Source organism: Sardina pilchardus, chromosome 7 (assembly GCF_963854185.1).
Source record: "Sardina pilchardus chromosome 7, fSarPil1.1, whole genome shotgun sequence".
Lineage (NCBI taxonomy): Eukaryota > Metazoa > Chordata > Actinopteri > Clupeiformes > Clupeidae > Sardina > Sardina pilchardus.
Genome location: NC_085000.1, coordinates 21,808,113 through 21,834,349, shown reverse-complemented (window position 1 = coordinate 21,834,349; position 26,237 = coordinate 21,808,113). Strand labels below are relative to the sequence as shown.

General features: G+C 40.5%; 1 protein-coding gene across 3 annotated transcripts; it reads left to right on the top strand.

Annotated features, from left to right (window-relative positions):
- The first annotated feature begins 1,023 nt into the window (after nt 1–1,023).
- stat6 (signal transducer and activator of transcription 6, interleukin-4 induced) lies at nt 1,024–24,846 on the top strand. 3 transcript variants are annotated; one of them, XM_062541273.1, is made up of 21 exons: nt 1,024–1,305; nt 3,324–3,449; nt 4,461–4,619; nt 4,846–4,990; nt 5,176–5,253; nt 6,479–6,713; nt 7,758–7,849; nt 8,223–8,371; nt 8,793–8,927; nt 11,908–12,084; nt 12,621–12,708; nt 13,371–13,493; nt 17,929–18,021; nt 19,367–19,570; nt 19,823–19,917; nt 20,032–20,165; nt 20,346–20,495; nt 21,279–21,354; nt 21,450–21,521; nt 22,244–22,336; nt 23,345–24,846. In XM_062541273.1, exons 3-21 carry the CDS (start codon nt 4,486–4,488, stop codon nt 23,412–23,414), a joined length of 2,343 nt encoding a protein of 780 aa, XP_062397257.1. In that variant the 5' UTR covers nt 1,024–1,305; nt 3,324–3,449; nt 4,461–4,485; the 3' UTR covers nt 23,415–24,846. The 3 variants fall into 3 exon arrangements, with proteins under 3 accessions (XP_062397257.1, XP_062397256.1, XP_062397258.1); XM_062541272.1 differs by having other exon boundaries at nt 1,025–1,305; nt 4,474–4,619; XM_062541274.1 differs by lacking the exon at nt 1,024–1,305 and adding an exon at nt 1,880–2,148 and having other exon boundaries at nt 4,474–4,619.
- The last annotated feature ends 1,391 nt before the right edge of the window (nt 24,847–26,237 follow it).

Sequence of the window (26,237 nt, the reverse complement as noted above, 5' to 3'; positions counted from 1 at the left end):
GTTCCCAGTTTTAATGATCACATTAAGAGCACATTATAAACCGTACCACTGTAGGTGCATTCAAAACACAACCTGAGAGGAATATAAGGTTTTTGACCAGTACAATAAAGCAAAAGCCCTAAGCAAAATGTCCACCCACCATAACACTGTAAATTGACAGTCTGGTGAAAGAAATACAAAGGTAGGGAGATAGGTATGTAAGCTATTGGTGCCACCTTGTGGCTACAAAATCAAACGCCAGTAATGTCGTCTTATGTACGAATTAGGCAACAACACAGCATTTTAGGAATGGTGATATCATGATATGTGATAATAGATTTATTGGGTGAACATCAGACGTTCAAGAGTGTGTTGCTATTTGTGGTATCCATCTTAGCTTCATATTTCTATTAGTTATAGTCTAGTGAAATAATGATGATGAAGTTGTGAATCAAATGCTGCTTTTGTTTGCAACGCGAGTAGCTGGTGTTTGATGTTTACCTCGGAGCTACTTAACTTTAGTGGAATTATTTGCATGGTGTGGTATCAATACTGCCTGTGTGTAAGTCTGTGTGGTATCAGGATGTGGAAAAGCAAGGAGTCTGAGATGGAAATGTTTTTCTCATACAGGATACTTACTACATATTTATTTTCCCTTTAGAGGCATAACTACACAATTAAAGCAAATAAAAAAAATAATTAATGTAATCTTGGCAATTTCAATGCTGTGGTGCTAAGTTGCTAAAACAACTTTTCCAAAGCCAAATGTCTCTTCTTTGAAGAAAATGAAAACATGTTTTACAGTATTTCAAAAATAGTGTCAGCTTTATATTTTAATTTGAGTCGTTCGATTTTTGTTGTAAGTCTGTATGTGTTTACAGTAGCCTATCCCTCACATGATACACTTTGTAGCCTAATTGCTTGCAATAACGTATGATACATTATGGGTAGTGACTAATTAAGCCTTGCGTAATCATATTTCGATCACAGTATCGGTTCCTGGTTAAAGACACAAAAAGGTTTCAACTCTTCTTACGGTAAATTGTGAGAGGAAGGTAGGCCTACAGAAGTTACACGATGATGACTTAACCTACCTAAATTGACTCAGTTATGCAGAAAGCGAAGAACGCCAGACGCGTGCCTCTCAAGTTTGCAACTGCTGCTTAGCTGGCTGCGCACTTTCGGTTTCGTTGGAGAGGGAAGTGTTGTTACAAATCATCAAGTGGCTTCTGTAGCCTACTTTCAGTTGGATGTTCGTATTCGAATCTTGTCTTCATCAAGAACATCAAAACTGGATTTTAGACGCGTTGGAGTAAAATTGAGCTGGTAAGTAGCCTATGCGCAACTGTCCAGATTTTCGTGAAAATTGGAGTTCAACCAATCTACTTCAAATCAGGCGTAGGCTAGCTAGCCACCTTAACGACAACAGATGAGTTCTTGTTTAAATAACCCAAAGTATGTTTTAGATCACAGTCCTACATTTTCATTCGGTCTGTGTTTCAGACAATAAATTACTGCCAATCGTCATTTGAACAGTCTGATTAATAATGTGGCAATGAAGAACACAAAACTGTTGTTATAGGCCTAGTTGCCTCAGGATGGAGACAAAACGTTCCAAACATCAGGACTCAGCTATATCTATTATCTATTGTATCGCTAAAAACCAACGAGGAACATTTTAGAAATTAATTAATATTTCTTTGGAATAACGCCTTTAATGTTGTCGTAAATGCCTTGAAACCGTACCCTATTTTAGATGGTCGTTGTGTGGGCATACTTTTTGTGCACAATACAGGAAATGTTTTTTTTTTTTTTTTTTTGCCCCTCTTAAACTAGTCCTATTCGACACAAAGTAGCCTACATTAACAGTTTAACCCTGATTAAAGTCGTATAGTTTTACATGGTCTTGTTTGATATGGACTAGCTAGCCTAAACGGGTGGGTAGGATATACGCCCTTCGAACAGTTGTTAAATTGTTACCCACTTAGGCTTTGGCCTGACAGTTCAGCCTTACAGTAGAAGTTGTATAGGCTACTCGTGTCTTCCGCAAGAAGCCAACGCATTGCAACACCTTCTAGCACAAAGTTGTTTCAAGCTAAGCTATGGTGAAGTGAAAGTGGTGATAGGAAAGACTACGCTTACAACCGACTTGTATTAATCATCCTAAAGGTAAGAAAGGCCTATTTTTATGACAATTTAGGATGTCTAAACTGGACCAGTCAAAAGTTATCCATAGTGAAAAATTATTTGTAAGTCTTCTGGCGAGTTAGAACATTTGCGTAGCCTGACAGTAGGCTATAGTAAAATTAGGGAAACTTCGTTTGGTTCTACCTCCAGTGCAACTCCAGGCAATGTTTATTCGTTGAAATCTTAACTTATTGCTTAGATGTTTAAACGACACATTGTTTAAAGAAGCATTACGCACAGTGCTTACTAGGCTATGGACCGTTGTCGGTGGAATTATGAGCGTTTGAAGCCACACCATGTCAATATGTAATCAATACATTATGATACAGTATATGCTATCTATCATATTTCCAAACAGTGGGACTTAATTGTCGTTTTGACTAGTCAACTGGTGTTGCTACGTTCTGCAGCCTGCAGGCTGGGAGGTTTATAATATGATTTGATAGGTTACTAAGGCTTTGGCGCGAGGCAGTTACATTCCTGCTATGTTCATCAGCAATTCAGGGGGAAAATACAAAAAAAATGTATTATTGTCATGTATCCATCTGCGGTCTAGATTTGCTTTTACGCAGTACTCATGTGATGTTGGATGGGTTGACGTGGTTTGCTTGCATGTCAGCAAGGCCTGTCCGAGTAAACACAAGGCGAAAAGGTTGTTCTTTACGATGGTAGTTTTCGCAGTTTACATACGCCCAAGTGTTTACGCGGTGCAGTGCGATGCGAGGCAAAGACAGCTTGGAACCAGAGGGGCGTATGTGACATTTCACCAACTTTACAGGAGGGCCAAAACAAAAATCGATTGGTTCATTGTATTCAGTGTTAAGTTCTTTGTTTTTTCACAAATCATTCTAAAATTGCTTTTAAAAGAATCATCTCCTTTGACAGTAGAAAGAGCTGAGCTGATCAAGAGCTCTTGTTCTTGTCACTTACTGTACGCCCCTCTGGCTCTCACGGCCTCGCCTGATTTCATGCAGTCTTGCACTTGCAAATTGTACTGTAGGCCTATTCCTGTCCTTTTATCCTGTGTACCTGGCATCAAGCCAAGTTTCCCTTAGGCTTAAAGTAACAGAACATGACTGAATTCATACTCATGTTACTCTCAGTCGTGTAAGTGTTTCGCATCTATGATGATTTTGGCTTACTGTATCATGTCACAGTTGACGCCTGCCATTATTGTGACCAATGAGCGTGGAAACATGAGCCTGTCTCCGTCCTGTATGCCCTTACGTCTGGAGAGGAGCAAGCCAGTTTACTAAGGGACCATTGTGATTCAGTACTTAAAGGTAAGGTCTCTACAATGTATGAGAGGCACCGATTATATAGCTTCGTCAAACTGAATAGTACTTCACAGTTGTTCACACATTTTCATTTCATTTTGTGCTTGTGTCATGGATTGAAAAATGTGTGCATTGCTGTGTAGGTTAATGGTTGATGTATACAGTAGCTGCAGTTCTCTGACCAGAAACAGACAATTGTTTAATTCTGAATGAGGTTAATAGGCAGAATAGTGATATCCAAGTAAACATGTTCTACCATCTTGAAAAGACCTTTAGAACAGAACCTGTTTTTTTAAACTATGCTCTTAGTAACCCAAAACAGCAAAATGGAGCTACCATCTCTGTTTATGTTGGCTGTGATACAATACCAAAAATTCCTGTAGTCAGTTCCCTAAGCTAAATTGTTACCGCAATAGTTAACACGTGTAAACACGTGTAAACATAAACACTTTTCAAAACTCTGGTGCCCCAGAATGGGTGATTTGAAACACATCACACACATCAACTTACTCAGAATTCTTAGCGTGTTGCTTAAGATGTGCTAGAGAATAAGAGGGTGTGTTAGGCCCCTGGACGTAAAGGCACACAGAGAAGAAGGATGTCGAACGCGGATGAGCAGTTACGGATGGGCAGTATTTCTGGTTTGTTGTCATCTCCAGTGACACGTAAAGCCACAACATGAAATTTGCCAAATACAGTCAAACCCGCAATATTTTTTAAAGCATGACTTAGAGCAAAAAGGTAGATTTAGACTGTAGTTTAGACATTTATATATCTATATATTTGACTGTTAATTGAAATTGGAAAAGAAAGGAAAATAGATTAATTTGTCTGATTCTTGGCCATTAAAATGTATCGCTGCTATTTAGAAGAGTTATGACTTTCTGGTTTTTGGTGTCATTATAACTCTCCTAGTTGTGAATCTTGTGCATGTGAAACTGTGTTTCACCAGCCTACAGTATATTCCTATATATTTCTATAAGTTCAATTGTTTAAAGAGGCCCTAATTTACAGTAGTTTGTGGTTTCAGCGTTGTGTGACCATGGCTCAGTGGGAACAGATGAAGCTGCTAGTTCAGCGGCTGCCTACCCAGGCTCTGAGTGAACTCTATCCCCCCTCAACATTCCCCATGGATGTTAGACACTACTTGGCCAGCTGGATTGAGGATCAACCATGGTAAGGTTTATGGTGAAAGGAGAAGTTAATTGATTTGGATGATAATTACAATTTGATGTTTTATCATGGATTGGGTGAATTTGCACAAATATTCACCCAATTCTCTAACTGATATATTCGGCTTTATGTTCACGATCCTATATTCAGCCTCTGTGTGTGTGTGTGTGTGTGTGTGTGTGTGTGTGTGTGTGTGTGTGTGTGTGTGTGTGTGTGTGTGTGTCCTTAGGGAGGAGTTTGATGTTGAAAATATGGAACAAGAGCCGCAAGCACAGAGTCTTGCAAGCAATATTGAACAGCTACTCTTGGAACAGGCTCAGCAGCATCAAAATGTACTTGAGAGAATGAGACTGCAGGACTTCAGCAGGAAAATGGTACTGGGCTGTCAGTTATGTATGTTACGCAGTCTGTACTGTGCACTGTGTAAAGGATGCATGTCTGTAGTGCTTTATGGTTTCAGATTAGAGACTATTGCTTGTGCACAATGACCTGAGGAAGAGTTGATGAAATGCAAAGAGTTGATGAGTTCACCTGTGCTCTGTGTGGTCACGGTCTGTAGGGCATGGTCCAGCCAATGATGCTAGTTCGGACGGTGAGAGAAATACTACGGAAGGAGAGGCAGTTTCTTGGCCTGACGGTAAGCACATGCTCAGCCTCCCCTGAGAACCCCCAGCATAGTGTTGGGATGTCATTATGTGCCATATTTTCCGGACTATAAGGCGCACTTAAAGGGATAATCCGTAGTGAAATGCACTTTAGATCAATTTTTCGGACTATTGGGGATACATACGTTGAGTTGACACCAAAATCATGTCATTCGGATGTATTTTGGGAAAGTTCGAGCTCACAGTTTTTAGCCAAAACTCGTTAGGCTGGAAGTGACCGGGGCGTGTCCTTTCGCCGCTACAAAACGCTATTTTTATACCTCTTCTACTGTTCCAAACAACACTACACTTACGTGGTAGTGAGTAGAGGGTCCCTAAAGCCAAACCGAAGTATCCCCACGTCTTTATGTGGTCGGATAGAGAGTCCAGAATGAATTTAATCGAGTCAGTACCTTTCCGGAAATGTCGCTGCTGCAGCTGGCAACGTTTTAACAACACTTTACTAACATTTCCGGAAAGGTAGCGGCGAAAGGACACGCCCCGGTCACTTCCAGGCTAACGAGTTTTGGCTAAAAATGGTGAGCTCGAACTTTCTCAAAATACATCCGAATGACATGATTTTGGTGTCAACTCAACGTATGTACCCCCAATAGTCCGAAAAATTGATCTAAAGTGCATTTCACTACGGATTATCCCTTTAAAAGCCTTTAATTTTCTCAAAAAAAGACAGTGCGCCTTATAATCCAGAGCGCCTTATATATGGAATGATTCAGGACCTCGAATTGATTTTGTGTGATACACGGCGCTCTGTCAAAATGTTATTGTGAATGCGTTTGATAAAGTTTGACTGACTGACTGACTTATCGGTTTTGTTTCGCTTAATGCGCCTTATACAGTAATTTCCCGCATATAAGCCGCATCGTGTATAAGCCGCAGGACAGTGTTTTATGCCAGTTAAAAGAAACAAAACCATATTAACGCCATATTAACTGCCCCCCTGTATTAACCTCATAGCGGAAGAAATTTTGCAAAATCAAAGTGTAAGCCGCGGCTAATAGTCGGGAAATTACGGTAGTCTGATGCGCTTTATATATGAAAAGAGTTTGAAAATAGACCATTCGTTGACAGTGCGCCTTATAATCCAGTGCGCCCTATAGTGCGGAAAATACGGTACTTTAGGTGCATAATGCGCATTACTGTATGCACTGTATAATTACTGTAGGTTAGCTGCTTGTTTTTGGTCTCCTCTCACTATAGGGGCCACGGAGGGCTCACTTTGGCCACCTTGGCCAATGTCCGCCGGGGCAAGCTGTCCCAAGGCTCTCGCCGAGCCCTAGAGCTGTGAATGGCAACCCAAATCCTGTAACCAAGAGCAACCAAGACATGGACAACCTGGTCCTCAAAGTGCTGGAGATACGCAACTGCCGCCAACAAATGCACGAGCTCCAGGGGGAGCTCAACTGGGAGAGGCAGGATGGGGAATCCATGTCAAGTGCGTCTTCTCTAGGACATAATTATGATCTATTTATCTATTTATCTATCTATTTATTTATTTATTGGGGATCAATAAAGTATCTATCTATCTATCTATCTATCTGTCGATCTATCTATCGATCTTTTATCTGTCCCTCCTCGATAGAGAACATGGGCCTTTTCACTCTTTAAAATACATATTAATGTTGAGTACCTTTAACATTGGAAGCTGTCTGTAGAAAGTTGGTCTGTTGAGTCTGAGCCACAAAATATCTATTGCCTTGACCAGTCTTTGCATAGATGAAATAGGTGATACAAATAGGTATAACAACGATTCACATCTTATTGTTGCTTTACCTTAAAAAAAAACATGCCAACATTTTGGGAAATAAACTTATTGACCATCTCCCCCAGAGTTAGATAAGATGACAGGTTACATTCCTTTCTCGTCTCTGCATGTAGTAACTCAGTCTGAAGCACCCACTGTTAGCATAGCTTAGCATGGCTTATGTTCCCCACTTTGTATGGGACCGGGGAACATAGGACCCTTTTGTTTTTACATTTTAAAAAGGGTCCTATTTTCCCTGCTTTTCCCAAAAAGGGTCCTATGTTCCCCGGGTATGCATAGCGACCGGGGGAACATGGGACCCTTTTGGGGAAAACCGGAGAACATAGGACCCGGGGAACATAGGGATGACCCCCTTTTCAGGTGCTGTGTGCAAATCATTTATCACAAGAAGTTGTAGCCTAGATGTTGTAACTATACAAGTCACAACATGTACATTAGCTAATGTCCCAAAAGGACGCTGTGTTCCTTTAAATAGGCATTGCCTTGAATATGCGAATCCTTCCTGTCAAAGCTCAGTTTTTCCATATTCCTCAGAGACGATTTGGATTTCATTGGCATTTGTCCCTTTCGATAGAAAGATTTGCTAAATGTATTGTGTGGCTTGCGTAAAAGTCTCTCTTTTTCATACTTTTCATGCAAATGTGAGAAAGTTAAAGTTTCCCACGCTGTTGTTGCGTCATTGGAGTTGTCCTTACATGCTATTCTTCTTCTCAGGCCCCATGCACTCCAGTGAGCTTGATAAGTCACAGTTAGAAAAGCAACAACGCATCCAACAGCTGGAATACAAATATCAGGAGTATGGCAAGGTAGACCTAACCATCCGTACTGTTTTTATAGATTTGTTGATTGTTGACTTTTGACCATTGCTGTTTCATTTTTTGCATGGTCTTTGTGGAAGCACCTCTCACATTTCTGTTTGTGTTTGTGTGTGTACTCAAATGAACTTCAGTGTTCATTGTCAGTTCTAACTCTGTAAAACAGAAACAAACATAGGCCTTAAATTGATGTAATAAAAACATTATAGTTATATAATGTTCTCCTATTTGAGTACCTCTACTATAATCATTTCCTATAGAAGACAGATTGTTTTTGTTCTTCCATGATAACACATGAATCTGAAGTCTGAGTTTTGCAGACCACCTGCCTGCAATGGTAACCATGGTAATCTCATGTTGACAGAAACGCGTTCAGCTGCTGCATGAGACCATCGTCATTCTCCAAGAGTGCCAAAAGCGGCTCATCCAGAGGATCAAGGACTGGAGGTGGGAGCAACACCAGGCCTCCATCGGCGCTCCTTTCGACGAGAACCTGGTGCCTCTGCAGACCTGGTGAGAGCCAACAGCTCCACCGTGGGCTTTTCAGTCAGCTCTTCTCCGGCAGTGATTAGTGCAGCCGTGTTTTGGTTGAGGCGGTGTTTTTGAGGTTATTGAGGCTAGTCTGTGTTAAAATCAGGCAGATAACACAGACTGTACACCACCCAGATGACACACATTTGAGTGAAGCAGACCGATACCCCCATTACACATTTTGATCTCTAAACTGTGTGACAGTTATTGCATTCTTAGTCAATGAGAGGTGTTATCTTTTCAGACGTACAGTATATTTCGACCCATTTGAAGTTACCAGTTAAGAATGTTAGCATGGTTTCCAAATGAATAGCAAATGTTTTGCACAAGCAACATCTACCCTGATCTCTAATATCTGAGTTGTGCGGTTGCTGAACCGATATCTGCCATGTCTCCCGTGTAGGTGTGAACAGTTGCTAGGTGTGAATGTGCAGCTCAGACAGGAAGTCATTTTGGTGGGACAGGATCATGGCAGTTCAGAGCCATTCGCAGATATGCAGGACCGGCTTGGGATGCTGCTCAAGACTCTCATCCAGAGGTGAGACCCCTCCCCACACACACACATACATACATACACACACACACACACACATTCCAGACTTTTACGCTGTACCAAGATACCATGACATCTACAGTGTCTATAAATGACAGGAACGTCTGTCTGTGTGTGTGTGTGTGTGTGTGTGTGTGTATATGTGTGTGTGTGTTTGTGTGTGTTATTCGCCTATCTGTTGAACCATTTGATCCAGTCGATTTCAAATATGCCAGGTGTCTTGCTACGGGCACGAGTCAGTGCAAGGGCAAGTTTGTTGTGTTTGGATAAGAAATGGCAAAGATATTTAAGCATTATCGCATGAGAGGGAGTGGTGTTGTTGGCCAATATCGCCACGACTGTGGTTCGCCGCAGGCACGAAGCCGAAGGCTGAGTGCCATAGGTAATGCAATGACTATTGCAATGACTATTAAAAATGAAGTAAACATAATGTGTTAACATAATATTACAATGACTATTAAAAATGAAGCAAACATAATGTGCAGTAAATCTGACTCTTCGAAAAGCCGAGGATACTTTGGACTCGAGGCTTTGAATAAACAAATAATTCTAATAGGCTAATGGCCCCGAATTTGAGGACGTTTCAGAAGACTGTTTTTGAGTCACATTGCTGTCGACAAAATTGTTTGTCTTCTATATCATTAAGTTATTCAATAGGCTAAATATAGTCTTACATCGAAGCTTTAGGCTTAAGTCATTTTGATCAGCTACAGACAACGAGTGAACGACAGAGTGTGATGTCACTTATATCATACTTATACTGTAGGCTACCGGAGATTGTCGAGTCACATCGTTGCAAATTTCATACGATGTTGCATCATTCTACAAAATGTTTTATATTCTCTATCAAGAAGTTATTCAATAAGCTTAACAATGAACATAGCCTTAACTTACATGCAGCCATGCCTAAATTCGACTTACTGCACATTAAATATAGGCTAATATATTCTAATATAATATTCAGTATTCATTATTGAATGCTTAGCTGGAATTATGTTTTTCCCTATCATCCTATTTTTAAAGCAGGCATGTAATTGAGCACAAGTTTTCTACAGAACAGAGATGGCATGTTTGAACTGGCACAGCACTAGTCTGTAGGAATACTAGGGTTGGGCATCGATAACCGGTTCCGTCTTGGAACCGGGTTTAACTTATCAATTTCATCGACATCGTACGTCTTTTTTGTTATCGATTCCCTTAACGATTCCCTCAGCCTGCATGACGTCTTACCTTTTCCGGTTTTCCTGAAATTTTGTGTTACTACACGCCCTCTGCGACGACTCATACTACAAGTCAAATCGTGTAAGGGTAGTAATACCAGCAATATGTTAAAACATTTGTCCGTGAAGCATGGGATTAAGCTCCAAGAGTGTCATGTGTTTGACAGACTACGGAGGGTTGCTAACGTTGCCCGGTCCAGGGCTCCAGAGTGCATATGCGCCCAAAATGTTTAAGAGTGTGCCTGAAAATAATTCTAGGTGCACCTGACGCTCTGCTCGGGTGAAAGCATACGTTTCCTTCACAAGTTTTAATTGTAGACTATGCGTGCAACTTTACCAAACTGTATATAAGTAACCCCCTTGGCCCGCTCTCTCTCCCTCTCCCTCTCTCGTGCGCGACACCCGCCCCTCGACATGCACATTCACAATTGTGAAAGCAATGACGCATAGAAGACAACTAGCGACATTATAATTAATTTCGGTTAGCATCATAGCGTAGGCTACTGCACAAATTTGATTCAAACTCTTGCATTCAAGTTGACTGATCATCTCAATGTTATCCAACTCTAAGACTCAAAAGGGCCTGTCCCAAGGAGACAAAGTATTAGCCTACCTTGCAACTTAAACACACGTGGGGAAACTGAACAGTCCAACCAGTAGACTATAATAAGCTAGCCAACTATGCTACTTTGTTTACAATTTGAGGCTTCAAGCCAACAGCTGAATTAAAGAGGCAGAATGTCATGAATATCAGAAATGTCAGTAGTAGGCTATAGATTAGAATATATAAAGAATTATATTATATTATATATATACACTGTAGGCTATACATCTTTATAATTCTTTATAAAGAATATGTATATTCTTTATTGTGTTTTAAATAAAGACAAGCTTTTTCTACGCCTTGTTGTTAAAAAATCATTCACATTATATGAAAGGAGAGCGATAAAAGGTGACCTTTTGGCGTTAAAGGCGATGCAATGAAAAATGTGGGTGCACCTACATTTTTTGGGAATCGATAAGAGAATTGATAAGGAATTGGATTTATAGGCAGAATCGATAATGCCATCGATATTGATAAAAACTTATCAATACCCATCCCTAAGGAATACACTGTCTTTTCAACTCAAAGCAGGTTCAAAAGGTTCAAAGCAGCATTGCGACATATTATATGGTTTTAGGCTAGTTGTGAACGTTGGAGGAATGCTCTCTAAAACAGTGGTTCTCAAGCTTTTTACAATGAGTACCACCTCAGAGAACAATTGGCTCTCCAAGTACCACCATTATGACCAGCATTAAAATACAGTAGCATAGTAGGCCAATTTAAATATATTTTACTTGAAAAAAAAAAAGTTTCAGTTTAATGATTTTTCATTATAGGTATTTTTATATCATTTTAATTGATAATTGTCTTCATGAAATAAAAAAAACATCTCGGAGACTCCCAGAGTACCACAACAGAGAGTCCGCGTACCACCAGTGGTACCCTGTACCACAGTTTGAGAACCACTGCTCTAAAACACTATACATTGATAAATGCTATCAGCTAATGTAGACTAGATTGTCTTGAATGTTCCTTATTCATCATAAACACAGACTGACTGTGAAGGCTGGGGAAAGTGGGTTTCTTTTTCACATGCATTGCTAGTACCAGCTGTGTTGGAGAGTTATCGAGTAAGGGGAAAGAGGTTGCCGTGTTTGGATCTGAAGGGCTGACACTGTGGTCTGCTCTCCTCCTGCTTCAGCTCCATGGTGGTGGACAAGCAGCCGCCGCAGGTCATCAAAACCCAGTCCAAGTTCTCCACCACCGTGCGCTATCTGCTCGGAGAGAAGGTGGCCACGGGCAAGCCCATCCTCCTCAGGGCTCAGATCGTCACGGAGGTGCAGGCGCGGAACCTGGGACAGCCCGGCGGCATAACCACGTGAGCATTGCACTATTTCACATCACTTCTCTCTCTCTCTTTCTCTCTCTCTCTCTCTCGCTCTCTCTCTCTCTCCCACTCTTTCAAGTCTCAAGAAGTTGTAATTGTAGGTGGATTTTTCACGACACCAAGCCAACATTTCCTGTATCAAGTCTGCAAACCTCAAAATAACCACTTTTTTGTAAACTGCAGATTTTATCCTTTAATAAGGATCAGTTCAGTTCAACAATTCAAAAACAAATTGCGTTTCATAAGTCATGAAGATGTAATATCCCTTAACAGCTGACAAAGCGATGTGATTTGAAGCAAAATGTATTTTGACCTGCATCCTCCATACTGAAAAGTGCATTACTCTTTCACATGGGCAAAGTTCCTTTTTAAAACGTACTCAGTAATAATACAGCGTTATGGATGAATCATCTGAAAGCATGTGATACTTTCAGCTTGGGTAATGGGGCAAGTGTTGCGGGGGGGGGGTGCAGCATGAGATTCCACTGTGATGCTGATACTGCGGTGGTTTCCTCTCTGTTTGGCAGTGAGAACGTTGGGGAACTCATCAACAGCACAGCGATATTAGAGCATAACCCATCCAGCAAAAGCATGTGTGCCAACTTTCGAAACATGGTAGGTGTGGTTGCGACAGCACTGTGTGCTTGCGTGTGTGTGTGTGTGTGTTTGTGTGTGTTTATGGTACAGGTGTGGCATATGAGCAGATGACAGTCAGAGCTCTGCTGAATGATGATTCGTCATGCTTTTCGTTGGAAAGCGCTCTATGACGACACCCACACTGGAACGAGGAGGAAGACCCTTTTTAAAGCTGCCATTTCCTGCTCTCTTCTGCCAGATTTATCGTGTGCACACGGCAGGGATTTCCCGGTGCCTCTTCTGTGCTGTGTTTTTTTTTTTTTTTTTTTTTTTTTTTCAGATCATGTTGAAAGTCCAACTGCTTTTAACATATGATAAGAATGTGCTAGACAGAATCCCAGGATCTCAGTGGCACGTTGCTGTAGCATTTCCTGCTTTGTCATAGCGTAATGCAATTGTAACAGGGCCAAGTTTCAAATGCTTCTGCCTTACATACCTACTACACAAAAGGTTGTCTAGACTTGAGCAAACATCCACACTTATTAACTTGTCTAGTGAGGAGCGCTGCTGTTGCTCAGTGTTTTGTTGTGATCATGTGTTTTTGATTTTGTCGTTGTTTATACTGGGTTTATACTTATACTTTATACTTATACTACTATTTGAGTTGAAGTCAATGATCTTCTCTGTTGTCACTCTGTCAGTCCATCAAGAAGATAAAGAGAGCAGACAGAAAGGGCTCAGAGTCAGTGACGGAGGAGAAGTTTGCCATTCTGTTTACTGCAGACATCGCCATCACAGGATGTGACACTGCTTACGGCGTCCAGGTATGTGAGCAACCCACAGCCTCCGTTGCCACAGTGTGTCTGACTCAAGCTCTGTGTACAAGTTCTCAGGCACTGTGCATGGATACAGGCCATTTCATATCTAGATTATAGAATTATAATTGATTATAGAAATTGTATTTGACCCAAACTCAATCTGTAGACTAGTCTGGCTATCACCATACTAAGCTCAATCGTTTAAGAATGAACATTAGTATGGGAAGGCTACGCTTTGGCAGTGCCAAAGGTTCTGGCAGGGAACAGAGGAGATAGATGTGCAGGTTTCCAGCCTGAGCTGCCGGGCGAAATCCAAATTCGCCAGATGTTCGTACAGGCAGGCTTCACCCAGCATATCTGTAGACATAATCCTGCACTCATTCACAACATACCAATAACATCAGGTTACGCCATATAAATATCTGGGTGTCTTTATCGACTGTTCCCTTACCTGGCACATTCATGTTGAAAGTCTTTGTACAAGGCTCCAACTGAGGATGTTAAGAAGGCTTAGACTCTATGGTGTGAACAGGAATCTCCTGTTTTTGTTTTTCCAAATTATTTTAGAGAGTGTGATACGCTATATCCCGTAATTTCCCGACTATTAGCCGCGGCATATGGGTAGATGACATGACGTGGCTTTTTCACCGTCACAGAAGATAAAACACAATTAATTTCACATTTTCACATTTTAAAATACTGTAAAAGGTTAAACATTTTCTTGCTTTACATGAATTTGTTGTTTTAATACCTGAGTTATTTATCGCTTTTCAGAACTTTGAGCCAAACCTTACAATTGTCCTATGGTGTGATGGTAGACAACATAATCATATAAATATTAACTTTTATAAATAGAGGAAATAATGTTTCAAATTTTTAATGAACGCTCCTGGCATAATTGTGCAAGTGTCTATTTTACTAAGTGGCAATCACTTTTCCCATACATACATTTCTAAAATGGTAGGAACTCCGTAAAGTTCGTCACAGAAAAAAATGTCCTTTGGTGTTATGCAATAACCTGATGTTAAGTTGGCCAAAATCATGGACATATACATTTAGTTGAAAGACCCCATTCAAGGTCATGTGACTGAAGACCCCAATGAAGCCCTGGAGCAGTGAACAAGGTGAGAATTTCTCTCAAGAGTTGTTCAAATATTCAATTATGTTTTCAGACCACTGAAGTTGTTAAGTTTTTTTGTCCTTTGGTGTGACACCCCTAAATGCCATTTTTGTATTCAAATTTGTATTTTTAACAGCAGGACTATGTAATATTATGCAAATGCATGATGCCAGTTGCTAATGACAGCTCAGTTAGTATTAGCATGGTCATTAACTGCCACAAAAGCTTAAATGTCCTTTGGTGTGACAGGAAATGTCCTTTGGTGTGACACTTATAATGACTTAAATTCACATATTTATTGCTATTTTAGAGACGACATACAATGTTCTGAAGTGTTACTAAAGCAACTATAATATAAAGTACATGAATCTAAAACTTTTTTTTTTTATAACAGAAAGAACCTCCCTGCAGGACCTGTGGCCCAACCTGCCCTGGAACTTCCAGTGTTGCCACCAACGAATAGAATGTCATTGTAGATAATTGTGTCAAGTATGATTAAAAACTGCTCTAACAGCTGAAAAAACAGCCTGACCAGCTTAGGGTGGTTTGCTGGTTGACCAGCTTGTTAACCAGCTTGTTTGACCACCTATGATGGTTAACCAGCTATAGACCAGCAAAAGTCATGCAAAAACATACCTGCAGCTTACGATGGTAATTCTGCTGGTTTTGCTTGTCGTACCATCTCACGCTGGTCATTTTAGTTGGTGTTGCTGGTCTACATTACTGGTTTTTACTGGTCATGCCAGCTTATGTTGGTCATACTAGCAAACCAGTATGGCCATCTTACACCTACAATGTCAAGCTTGGCAGGCTGGTCACCAGCATGACCATCTCACACCAGCTGTATCCCACACGACAGGCTGGTCACACCAGCATGACCAGCTTCCTTAGATGGTCACGCCAGCATGTCCACCTGGTGGCCTAACCAGTTATACCAGCAAAGACCAGCAATAGCTGGAGGAAAACCAGCAAAAAACAGCTAAAACCAGCTACCAACATCAACATGGTTTCTTGCTATTTTTCAGTAGTGATGTTTTAGATAGAGTGTACTTCATGAATGTAACGCAATGTTTTAAAATGGAATTTCCCTATTGAGGATTATGGTCCCTCTTTTGGCGATCAAAAACGGATGGTCAGAAGCACAACGTTTATAGACATTAAAGGCATGGCAGTCCACATTAACTAATTTAATGGTGTGATTTTGTCAGGTGCTGGACACAAAAGGGTTGTTCTTATGTCTCTTAATCAGTCATGGGTGTGTTTTGGGCGTAACATCCTTTAAAACAATGAGAATAATATCTATCATTTCCTTCGACAGCAAACAATGCAACTTCACACAGCAGCACATTTGAAGGAATCTGCATGCACACAAGACTATATGGAACAGGGATTCCACTAAACCTTGCTTTACTTGTGACTAGCAGAGTTTAGCCTACATGCATCTGCACTCACCTATTATTTGAACTCATAGACAAACTGAAACTTCACCGTGGTTTCATAGTCGACAAATTAGTTCAACACAGTTAAGTACTATTACTATTGACTGACAATGGGTTATCATCAAAAAAAATAGCCTGGAAAAAGCAACACTTATCCAACAAATGTCCTCCTTTATCACTGTTACAATAAACACTACATATATTCTGACTCACTTCATGCAATAGCTATCTTTGTCCTTCAGTGTGACATTTTGTCCTATAGTGTGACAAACATAAAACAACAGAAAAACATCCTTAATTTCAAAACGTACTTTAAAAAAAGCCAGGTTTGGCATGAGGGGAGCTCCAATAATGGCTCCTCTTAGATAGGTACAATTTCAAACAGTTTTGTAAGGTTAGCGGAAAAAAATGTATCGACATTCATAGGAAAAAGTCAATCAAGTTCATCTATTCATGGTGAAAATGATTGTAATTAGAACTTTTATGTGAAATAAATATAATTTTAAGAAAAGAATGATTTAATAATGTGAACAATTCTGTTTCATGTATTTTTAAATGTTATTCAATATCATTTCTTAGTACTTTTTAAATGTCACACCATAGGACACATTCACAGTGCAGATGAGTGTAAACGTGGAAAAAATAGGTGAGGTCATTGACGAAATGAGTGACCACTATTATTTTCAGAAACTACAGTTTCCATACTACATAAATATTTGTATTTTTTCTTTAAAAATTATGTTTTAAAAAAAAAACACTTTTTCTTGGCCAGATGTCAACTACCCATATACATTGATTTTGCAACATTTCTTCAGCTATGAGGTTAATACAGGGGGGCAGTTAATATGGTGTTAATATGGTTTTGTTTCTTTTAACTGGCATAAAACACTGCCCTGCGGCTTATACACAATGGAGCTTATATGGGGGACATTACTGTAGTATTCAAACCGGATATGGTCATCGTTCAGTTCAGTTAGTCAGTCTTAGGCGTCTGGTCAATACAGCTTTGAAAATTGCAGGGCACCAAGAACAGTGTTACCTACAGTCACTGTATGAAAAGTCAGTTCTCAGGGAGGCATATGCGATTCTAGATGATCCTACCCACATACTGTGTATTATTGTTAGTATTTATTCCATTTATTTATGGGGCTTAGCCTACTAAAGTCCTGATTGCTGTTGGTGTACACTTTTAACCCCACTGTGCTGCTGTACGCACATTCTGTGTGATTGTCTTGTCGTGGATAATGATGTGGATGTAGGTTATCTTATCTTATCATTGAGTGGCTTCTAATTACGTCAGGCACATAAATAGTATTTGCCTTAAAGGGATGGTTCGGAGTAATCTCACCCTAGAGTCCTTTGCACCTGCTCCATGACCTCAGACCAAACCGCTTCCCAGAAGCCGTTTCCCTTGGAGGAACTTGGGGCTGACAGTAGTGCAAATAGGGTCTGTACTCATGAAACAAGACATTGGAAAGTTTGGAAGTACCCCATTCAACTGTCTCGCCAATATAACAACGCCCATCTTTTAAACTTCAATATGGCGCCCGCCATAAAGACATCTGAGCAAATACTCCGAACATCCCTTTAAGCCCTGCCTACTCTTACTACTAATGATAATCATGATAACATTGAGAATTACAATAACGACAGTGTGCAGTTGTGTAAATAATTATATATCATTTCAATTATTGTAATTCTTATTTTATATGTTATGTTATTGCACTTATTATATTAAGTGTTCAAAATAATCAGTCTGCTCTGCAAAAGATTGTTAAAGATGTTTATAAGGTTCCTGAGATACTCATGAGGTGAGGAATGTTTTGGTGCTATGGTTAATTAGTTTAACTGATAGATTTTTTTTTTTCCTGGGTCCTTACAGACTATCACCCTGCCTGTGGTCGTTATTGTTCATGGCAGTCAGGATAATAACGCTATGGCAACCATTGTTTGGGATTGTGCCTTCTCAGAGCCGGTACGTTCATTCTCACCTGTCATCGTTTATATCCATTTTATATCCCCGTTTGTTCCCGGCAATACAGGGATTGTATATGCATCTCAATGACATATTTACAGATTGTATTGATGTTGTATTATATTTAGCATATTGTTCTTTGTTAAATATATGATGCTTAGTTTGGACATTTTGACTATTACTCAACCGAAGAGGAACCTTTGCACAGTAACTGCAATCGTCAGTCCTTCAAGCACAACCCTCCTATTAATACTGTTCCATGTATTCTCTCACACATTGCATACTACCCCCTCCTTTCATTGCAAACTAGATAGATAGTCTTTATTGTCTTTTAAGGATATTCTTTTTCACACGTCATTTATATTCCACAAAAAGACGGGCAAACTACAGTTACAGTGGGCTTGCCTCAGCTTTCTTGAGAATAAATCCCAGTTAATAATTGTTGATGGAGTACATCTTGAAGGGTATTGTTCTCAAGGGTATTGAAATCTGTGAGTTAATAATTTACTGAGACATACTGTAAACCCCAGCAGTTTACATTGATCGTATAGATGATAAGGGGGAGTCTACACATCAGGAAAGAATGTATTTATAGTAAAGCAATTTCACAGGAATCCTAGCATGAACTCAAGCTGAATTTTGTCCCGCCCACAACATTTGAGATGGGATGTCCGTTTTGGAGCAACTCTGCCCAAACTGGTGCTGTTCAGACAGAGCAATCAAATTGGACTATTGTGCAAATTGTGTCTCGTCATCTCAGCACGCTTTGTGAACTTTTTTTTGCATATATTTGTATGCGGTTTGGCCTTTCATTTACATGGAAACAGAGGTTTTATCACTGAAAATGATTGTTATTTCTGAAAAATTCGACCAGAGCGGATATGTGGGAAAACTCTGGCTTCATTTTGGCTTGTAACGAAGGAAAATGGCTTTTTTTTTGCGTTATGACATAATACAAAAACATTTGTTTGAAATCTCTGATTGGCCAGCTGTTTGTCTGAGGGGTTTCGACACCCTTCCTCAGCTGTTTTATTTTGAAAATGGGAAAATATTCGTTTTTCCGTATAGCCTACCTTGCTATGTATTTTGTGGTCTTATGTTTTGCTATCGGTGTAGTACAAGATATTACTGTAACAGTGTAATCTTCATGTCCCAATGGAACAGTATCTTACTCTGAGTATGACGACGTCAAGCTAGAATCCTAATTCAGTCCAGATTTTGCTCGGCTCCCCTGCATGAAATGTTGGGAATTGTAGTTTTGAGAGTGAGCAATGATACGTGCAGTCTTGCTAGAAGGTAGCGAGGATACTACAGTTTCTTGATTGGTGCTCTTTTTCACAAGCAGAACAGGATCCCGTTTGTGGTGCCAGAGCGGGTTCCCTGGACGCAGATGCGGCTGACCCTGAGCAGGAAGTTTATGTCTGAGGTTGGGACGAACCGTTGCCTAGACGACAACAATCTGCACTTCCTTGCCCAGAAGATTTTCAACAAACCAGACATCTCTGAGGACTTCAGCAACCTCTTAGTGACCTGGTCTCAATTCAACAAAGTAATTTCAGCCCTGATTATCTGTCCCATATAATGCCACACTTTTCGTCTGAGAAATTTAGAATCATATTGTACCACAAAGTTATTTCCATAGATCTATGACTGAAGGCATATGCATGAAATGCTTTCCACTAATCTGTATGTCATCTGCAAACATGAAGCATTCCTCTAATTAGAGACAGGATGTTATATGTTGACATTAAAGTGACTAATGTAATCATTGTTTTTGAGAGCTGAAATGTGTGTGTTTCAGGAAGTTCTGCCTGGTCGGCCATTCACCTTCTGGCAGTGGTTCGATGGCGTGATGGAACTTACCAAGAAACATCTGGCGCGATACTGGAGTGATGGGTATGCGGCACTTTAGAATGATGTAGCTTGAACCACAACAAGAACAAGCTCCATAGGAAAATGGCTATTTATTTATCTATTTGTTTGTTTGTTTGTTTGTTTGTTTGTCTCTAGTTTGATCTTTGGCTTCATTGGGAAGCAGCACCTGCATGTGATCCTGCAGAATAAGCCCAATGGAACTTTCCTCCTGCGCTTCAGTGACTCAGAGATCGGAGGCATCACCATCGCCTACGTAGCCCCAGCCGAGAGTAAGCCATCAACGAGCTTTGAGCTGGGAAAGAGACTAGACCATAAACACTTTCTGGGTGTTGACATTTTCATGACTAAGAATGACAGAGTTTCATAGCTTAATGTACTCATAATGCTCAGTAGATGAACACAATGATTGCAATGTTTTTATGAGCCTCCATTCTACATCTGCCCTTCAGATGGTGGCAGAAGAATCCAGAACATTCAGCCCTTCACCAAACGGGACCTGGAGATCCGCTGCCTTGGTGACCGCATCCGAGATCTGGAATTCATTACACATGTATATCCAGACCTGCCAAAGAATGATGTGTTTGGCCCGTACTATTCAGGTAAAAGGAGAATACTGACAGCCCACAGTCTTTATTTCCAGGAGTATTGTTGCAAACCAGATATTTACCACAAATGTCTAAACATCCTGACTTGCTCATGCAGGGCTGCCAAGTCTCACACTTTGAGCTTGACAGTCACGCAATTTGAATTCTCACACCACACGCCATACTTGACATTTCTCACGCAAAATATTTCCCCATTCAGTGCACTATATATATATTTTTTTCATGATGATACACTTCAGTCATTGCCTTGCCGTAGTTCGAGCTCTGATTGACTGACCGCAATAACCAATCCATCAGTCCTTTGTGCCTAAATCTCACCAACCACGGAAGGCATCACGCAATATAAACAAATCAGAAGCAACGTAAGGCGGGTCTTGCCGTCTCTAACTTATCTTTCAAACACAACAGCGCCGACTCCGACAATTAGATTTCAAACGTTCTCCTGCTTGCTAGATTTTGTTCACTGTTGATTCGCTGTTTCTCCTTGATTTTCCAAGTTAACGTTAATGCTGCTAAGTCTATCATTGTCCTATATAATACTTGCAGAGCTGTGTAACATTTATTTGCCTCTTTCTCTTTTGGTAAGTTCACATTTGAAAAATCGACTCTAATCGGAGCTGCCAAATGTCACGCTTTGAGTGTGACAGTCCAAAAAAATGTTGGCGCCGATCGCGTCTCACGCTGAAACTTGGCACCCCTGCTCATGGCAATTAACTCTAGACCTGTAATTACATTTGGCAGTTTTCTTTTTTTAACTTCATGTCATCTTTACAACAGATATGTTAGGGCCTATCCCGCCAACTACAGAGGGCTATCTACCTACAACTATTACCACCACAGTCGTTGGTGCAAGGTAAGTGAAGTTTAAGTAAAGTGTTATTGTTCTCCATGATTTGTTTGAAAGACTAGCCTACAAAATCTAATTGACATGTGTTTGTTTGTTTAAAGGGACCATCCCAGCCCGTCTTCTAGTTTGACTGATGTACAAATGGCTCCCTTTTCTCAGTTCACTGTGCCCATGTGAGTCTTTCTCTCTCTCTCTCTCTCTCTCTCTCTCTCTCTCTCTCTCTCTCTCTCTGTCTCTCTCTTTCTCTCTTTCTCTCAGCTAACACAGTTGCTGCAATGTAATTGCAACTTAACTGTGCTGCTGGGTTACCAACTGACAGTGTTATCAGTTTACCAGGTCAGGATGTCGCAGCAACATTACTCATGCTACCAAATGGCAACTTTTCCAAGTGGCCATAGAATTACATTATTAGTCAATCAGGGCTGTGTTTCCCAAAACCATAGTTGCTAACCTGTTGGCAACTTAATTGTTTGGAAAAGGGAAATTGCATTGCAACCAACAAAGTTGCTATTTTACAACATTTACAACACTGAATTACAACATTCTCTGTGCAACATTGCTGAGACACTGCAAGGTCATGGTCAGAAGGTAACGTTGCGGTGACCGAATGACATCTATCTGGTCATGTTGCTGCAACATCATGTGTTAGGGTTAGTTAGGGTCTCTCTTTTTCTCTTTCTATCTCTTTCTTTCTCTCTCTCTCTCTGTCACCGTCTCTGGCACTCCCTCTCTCTCCATCCCTTTCTTCGTTTAACCCAAAACTGGGCTTGAATGCCTGATGATTTGTGATGCAGCTTTCCTGTGGGGAACAGCTGCTGTGTTTCTCTGTGTGTACTGCGTGGTATGCTCATGTACTACAACACTGACTTTTTTGTTTACATGAACTCTGTTTCAGGTCTCAGTTCCCACAGGACTTCAGTCCTTCTCACGCCGCTCCTCTTGTAGCTGCAGTATACCCCCATTTTGAGGACTTCCCCATTGCAAACATGTGAGTTCACAGCCATGTTGTGAGTAATGGATGTGACTATTCGGTTATTAAGTGATGATGTAATACTGAGATGATAAATCTCTTTCCGGGTCCAACGGCTGTCAGACTCACTTGTTTTTGTCCATAGACAGTGAAGTAAACTATTCTGAGAAGCCTTTAAGAAAATTGCCATCTTAATACTGACTTGTTGCCACAACCTAATCAAATCCTATGTTTCGCGGAAGCCTGGACGTAACCTTTGAATATTCTGGCGGCATAGCTGCAGTAATTACTCTGTTAAAGTTTAGCGATTTTGTTTTACAATCGCTAATACAGAGGTGATGATGACAAAGTTTACAAGTTGCAAAAACTGTCTGGCTGCACTAATAATCTGTTGGGCCCATGACGTCAGACTTAAGAACCGAATAGTAATTACAGCAAAGTAATGATAACTGAGTGATGTCAGGCTTTACAGTCATCAAAAAAATTGCGGAATTCTTCTTAATCGTTAACCCCTTGCTTTCTCTTTTTGAAACAGTTCAACTTTTGAGGTTGAGGCTTTGCTGCCTGCCTTATTTTTTAAGTCAGGGAGCTAGCGATATAGCTAAATGCAACATTTCATAGCAACAACATACACAATCAATTTCTACCTTACATGTTTTGTAAGACTCGCTACTTTGCAATCCTTGTGTTTTGGAGGTGAAGAGAGCGTGTCTGTGAACACAATGTGAACACTGCCTTAATGAGTAATATGTAATGAATTATTTCATGAGCCATCTCCTTATCACATATTGTGTCCTTTGATTTCCTCACCTGTCTGTCTCTGATCAGGGCTCATTAATCAGGACTTCAGTAGTAATATAATGATTCATGATTAAGCATTTGAGCACGATTACGCATTTGAATCTACGGCTACAGTATGTTTTTACATTCATGTCAATAGAATGCTATTTTGGCATTCTGTCCTCAAATCCCCCAGTTTCAAATTCTCTGTGTCAGTGTAACTTAATCTGTGTTTTCTTTCTACAGGCCTGCAAATCAGGCTGGGACACCTGATGAAATGTTTCTCCAAGATTTGGACTTTGATACGTCTATGTGATCACTAATGGAATGGCAAGGGTTCTTCCACCTGCCTGGAAGACACTGCAGCAATATGAAAGTTTGGATTGTCAGTTTGTTGGGACGTCATCATCAGACAGTGTTAGACTTTTCACAGACTCTGACTCTTTTATCATGTGAGAGCGAGGGGGGTCGATAACAGCTTAGTAAATATCAAGTACGGGATAATGCCGTCTGTATTTTACAGCTTGTATGTAACGTGTGCATTTAAACTTCACAACAAGTTTGGGCAACTCAACCGAGCAGTGGAATAATGAAGTGATAATGAACTCAAGCAGTTGGTTTGGTGGGCAGAGATTGACATTAAAGGGATCCCACACTAAATACAGTATCCAGGCAGCAGCTCTCCGTGGATGGTCTCCTAAGGATGGCTTTCACATGCCGAGATGGGATGAGCTGAGCTTGAGACAACAGACCCGCATCGCTATCCACTGGTGAGAACTACGAGAAAGCTTTTGGGAACCTTACTTAGTATTGGACTGCTACTCATTCACACAACATTACCGTCAAAGTTACCTTCCTCTGTCTTTTGAGTTTATTTTTTATCTTTGAGGTTGTGGTCATTTTCGGCATCCCTATTTGTCACCATGGCCTGCTTGACTTCAATGTTTTTCTACATAGCCAGCACAGCTGATACAGGAAGACTGAGTTCTCTATTCACCAGCTGTCTACATGTCCCTGTTTGTGTATTTTTTAATGAAAGTGAGATATCTTAGTGCTGATTAGTGTGCCTTTCCAAGCTGAAAACGGCCGCGTTTTCCAGATTCGTTAAGAAGAGCGTTCTAAGAGCGCTCCGAAGAAGTTCTTTAAGAGCTTCCTAACGAATCTGGGAAACGTGGCCAATAGCGGTAATAACACTTGACTGTCAGTGATGTTTCGCTGTATCTGACTTCACTATACGAGGGTAGATAACCGCCCTTGGCCGGGATTCCCAAAATCGTTAAGAAGCTCTTAAGTCCTAAGAACTTCTTAGGAGCGTTCTTAGAACATTCTTACAACGCTCCTAAGAAGTTCTTAGCACTTAAGAGCTACTTAACAATTTTGGGAAACCCGGCCCTTGTTAGCTTTGAGGATGTGTATAAGCTCCATTCACTCTCTGTGGGATCACTGAATGAAATGCAGCTCATGCAGGGGATACAGTATATGATGTCTGAGCTGCAATGCAACAGCAATTTGAGTGTTCAGTCTTTAGCAAATGACTATTATCCAACTTGATTGTATGTGTATGTGAATTCCCTGAATGTATTCAATAGCATTCTAAAACAATCTTACAGTATATGCATACCTCTAAGGTGATTTAAATTGCAGTCTTACTTTTTCAGTCTTAATGTTGCAGCATTTTTTGCTATACGTTGGCATACGCTTTGGATCTATTTTAATATAAAATTGTTTTATCTCTAAACAGTTCTAAACCGTGTCTGCAAGTACATGTTTTACGTGACATAAGCACACCGGAGTGTTCTTAGAGTGAGAGGTTTAGATCTGACTGTGGCGTGTTGTGAGGTAAATTGCAGTAATCCTATGTGTGGAAAAGCGGTTGCCTGTTTTGTCAGTATTCTAGTGGTGACCAAAGGGACTGGGTAAACACAGCAAGCATCTTGGCAAGAACAGGAAGGTGTTTATAGGCAGCATCATACCAGACTACTAATTTTCACTGTAGAGTTCTTTGTGACTAGAGAGTGTGGGTGTGCAAGGCTACGTTACAACTGATCTTGCAGGTACATGGGAATTTTGGAAATGGAAATGATTGTGTTACTGGAAGTGAAATTGAATTTGACAGTGAAATTGAAAAGTAGGTACCTTCCGTCTTTCCATTTTACGTGTCCATGTGCCCTCTCTTATACATATTTGACTTATCTTTCAAATAGGTCAAAATATTTGACTGACTGTGGCTACAAGTAGTTGGACAAAAATCTAGGGCATGTCAAGCGAGTCTTGGGCAATGTCAGAAATGTGATTTTGTGTTTAACTGCTTCAGAGCTTCCTCTTTCCTCATATCAACCTAATGCTGCTAGGAAGTGAGTAACCTAAAAATAACAGATATCTGCATGCATCTGGTGTTGAATCATCACTGCAGGATAGGCACACACACAAGCCAATCACCTACATGAACCACATACACACAAGCCAATCGGCAACATGAGTCACACACACACAAGCCAATCACCTACATGAACCATCGCCGGGTCTTAGTGCGCTGAGTGCATTTTAGTCTTTTAAGTGTGTAGGTTCACATTGGGATTAATGTCCTCTAGGCGTATACAAACCATCATTTGAAAGACATGTCCGTATGAAAGGAATATGCCCTGCTGGATTAAATAAATCCAGCTGGTTCTGTTGCCTATTGATGTCAACAGAGAGAATGTGAGCTCCAGACACAGAGACAAACTTGGAACAAGTTAAAGGGAAAAGAAAATATCAAGTATTGCAGTGGTATTTTACTGAATAACCTCAAAGTAATCGTTCTCATAAAGAACTGTTCAGTAGTCATTTTTGTTTTTTTCAGTATTCAAATGATGAAAAATGAAGCAGTGAAAGCAAGTGAAATCCTGTCATGGCTAAAGATTACACGGGTCATTCCAGAAAATGTAAACATCCACTCCCCGAACGTAACCCTTCAGGTCAGCAAAGAGGACAGGAAAAATATTTGCAGTCTAAAGTACAGCGACAAAGAGGGAAAACATGAAAACAAAATCAATCATTAGTGTTTGTGACAAAGACAAAGTGTCTGTTATTTGGAGTCCAGCTTGCTGCCAGAGCAGCCCACTGGTGGAGAACAAGTGTAACAGACATTGCCATAGTC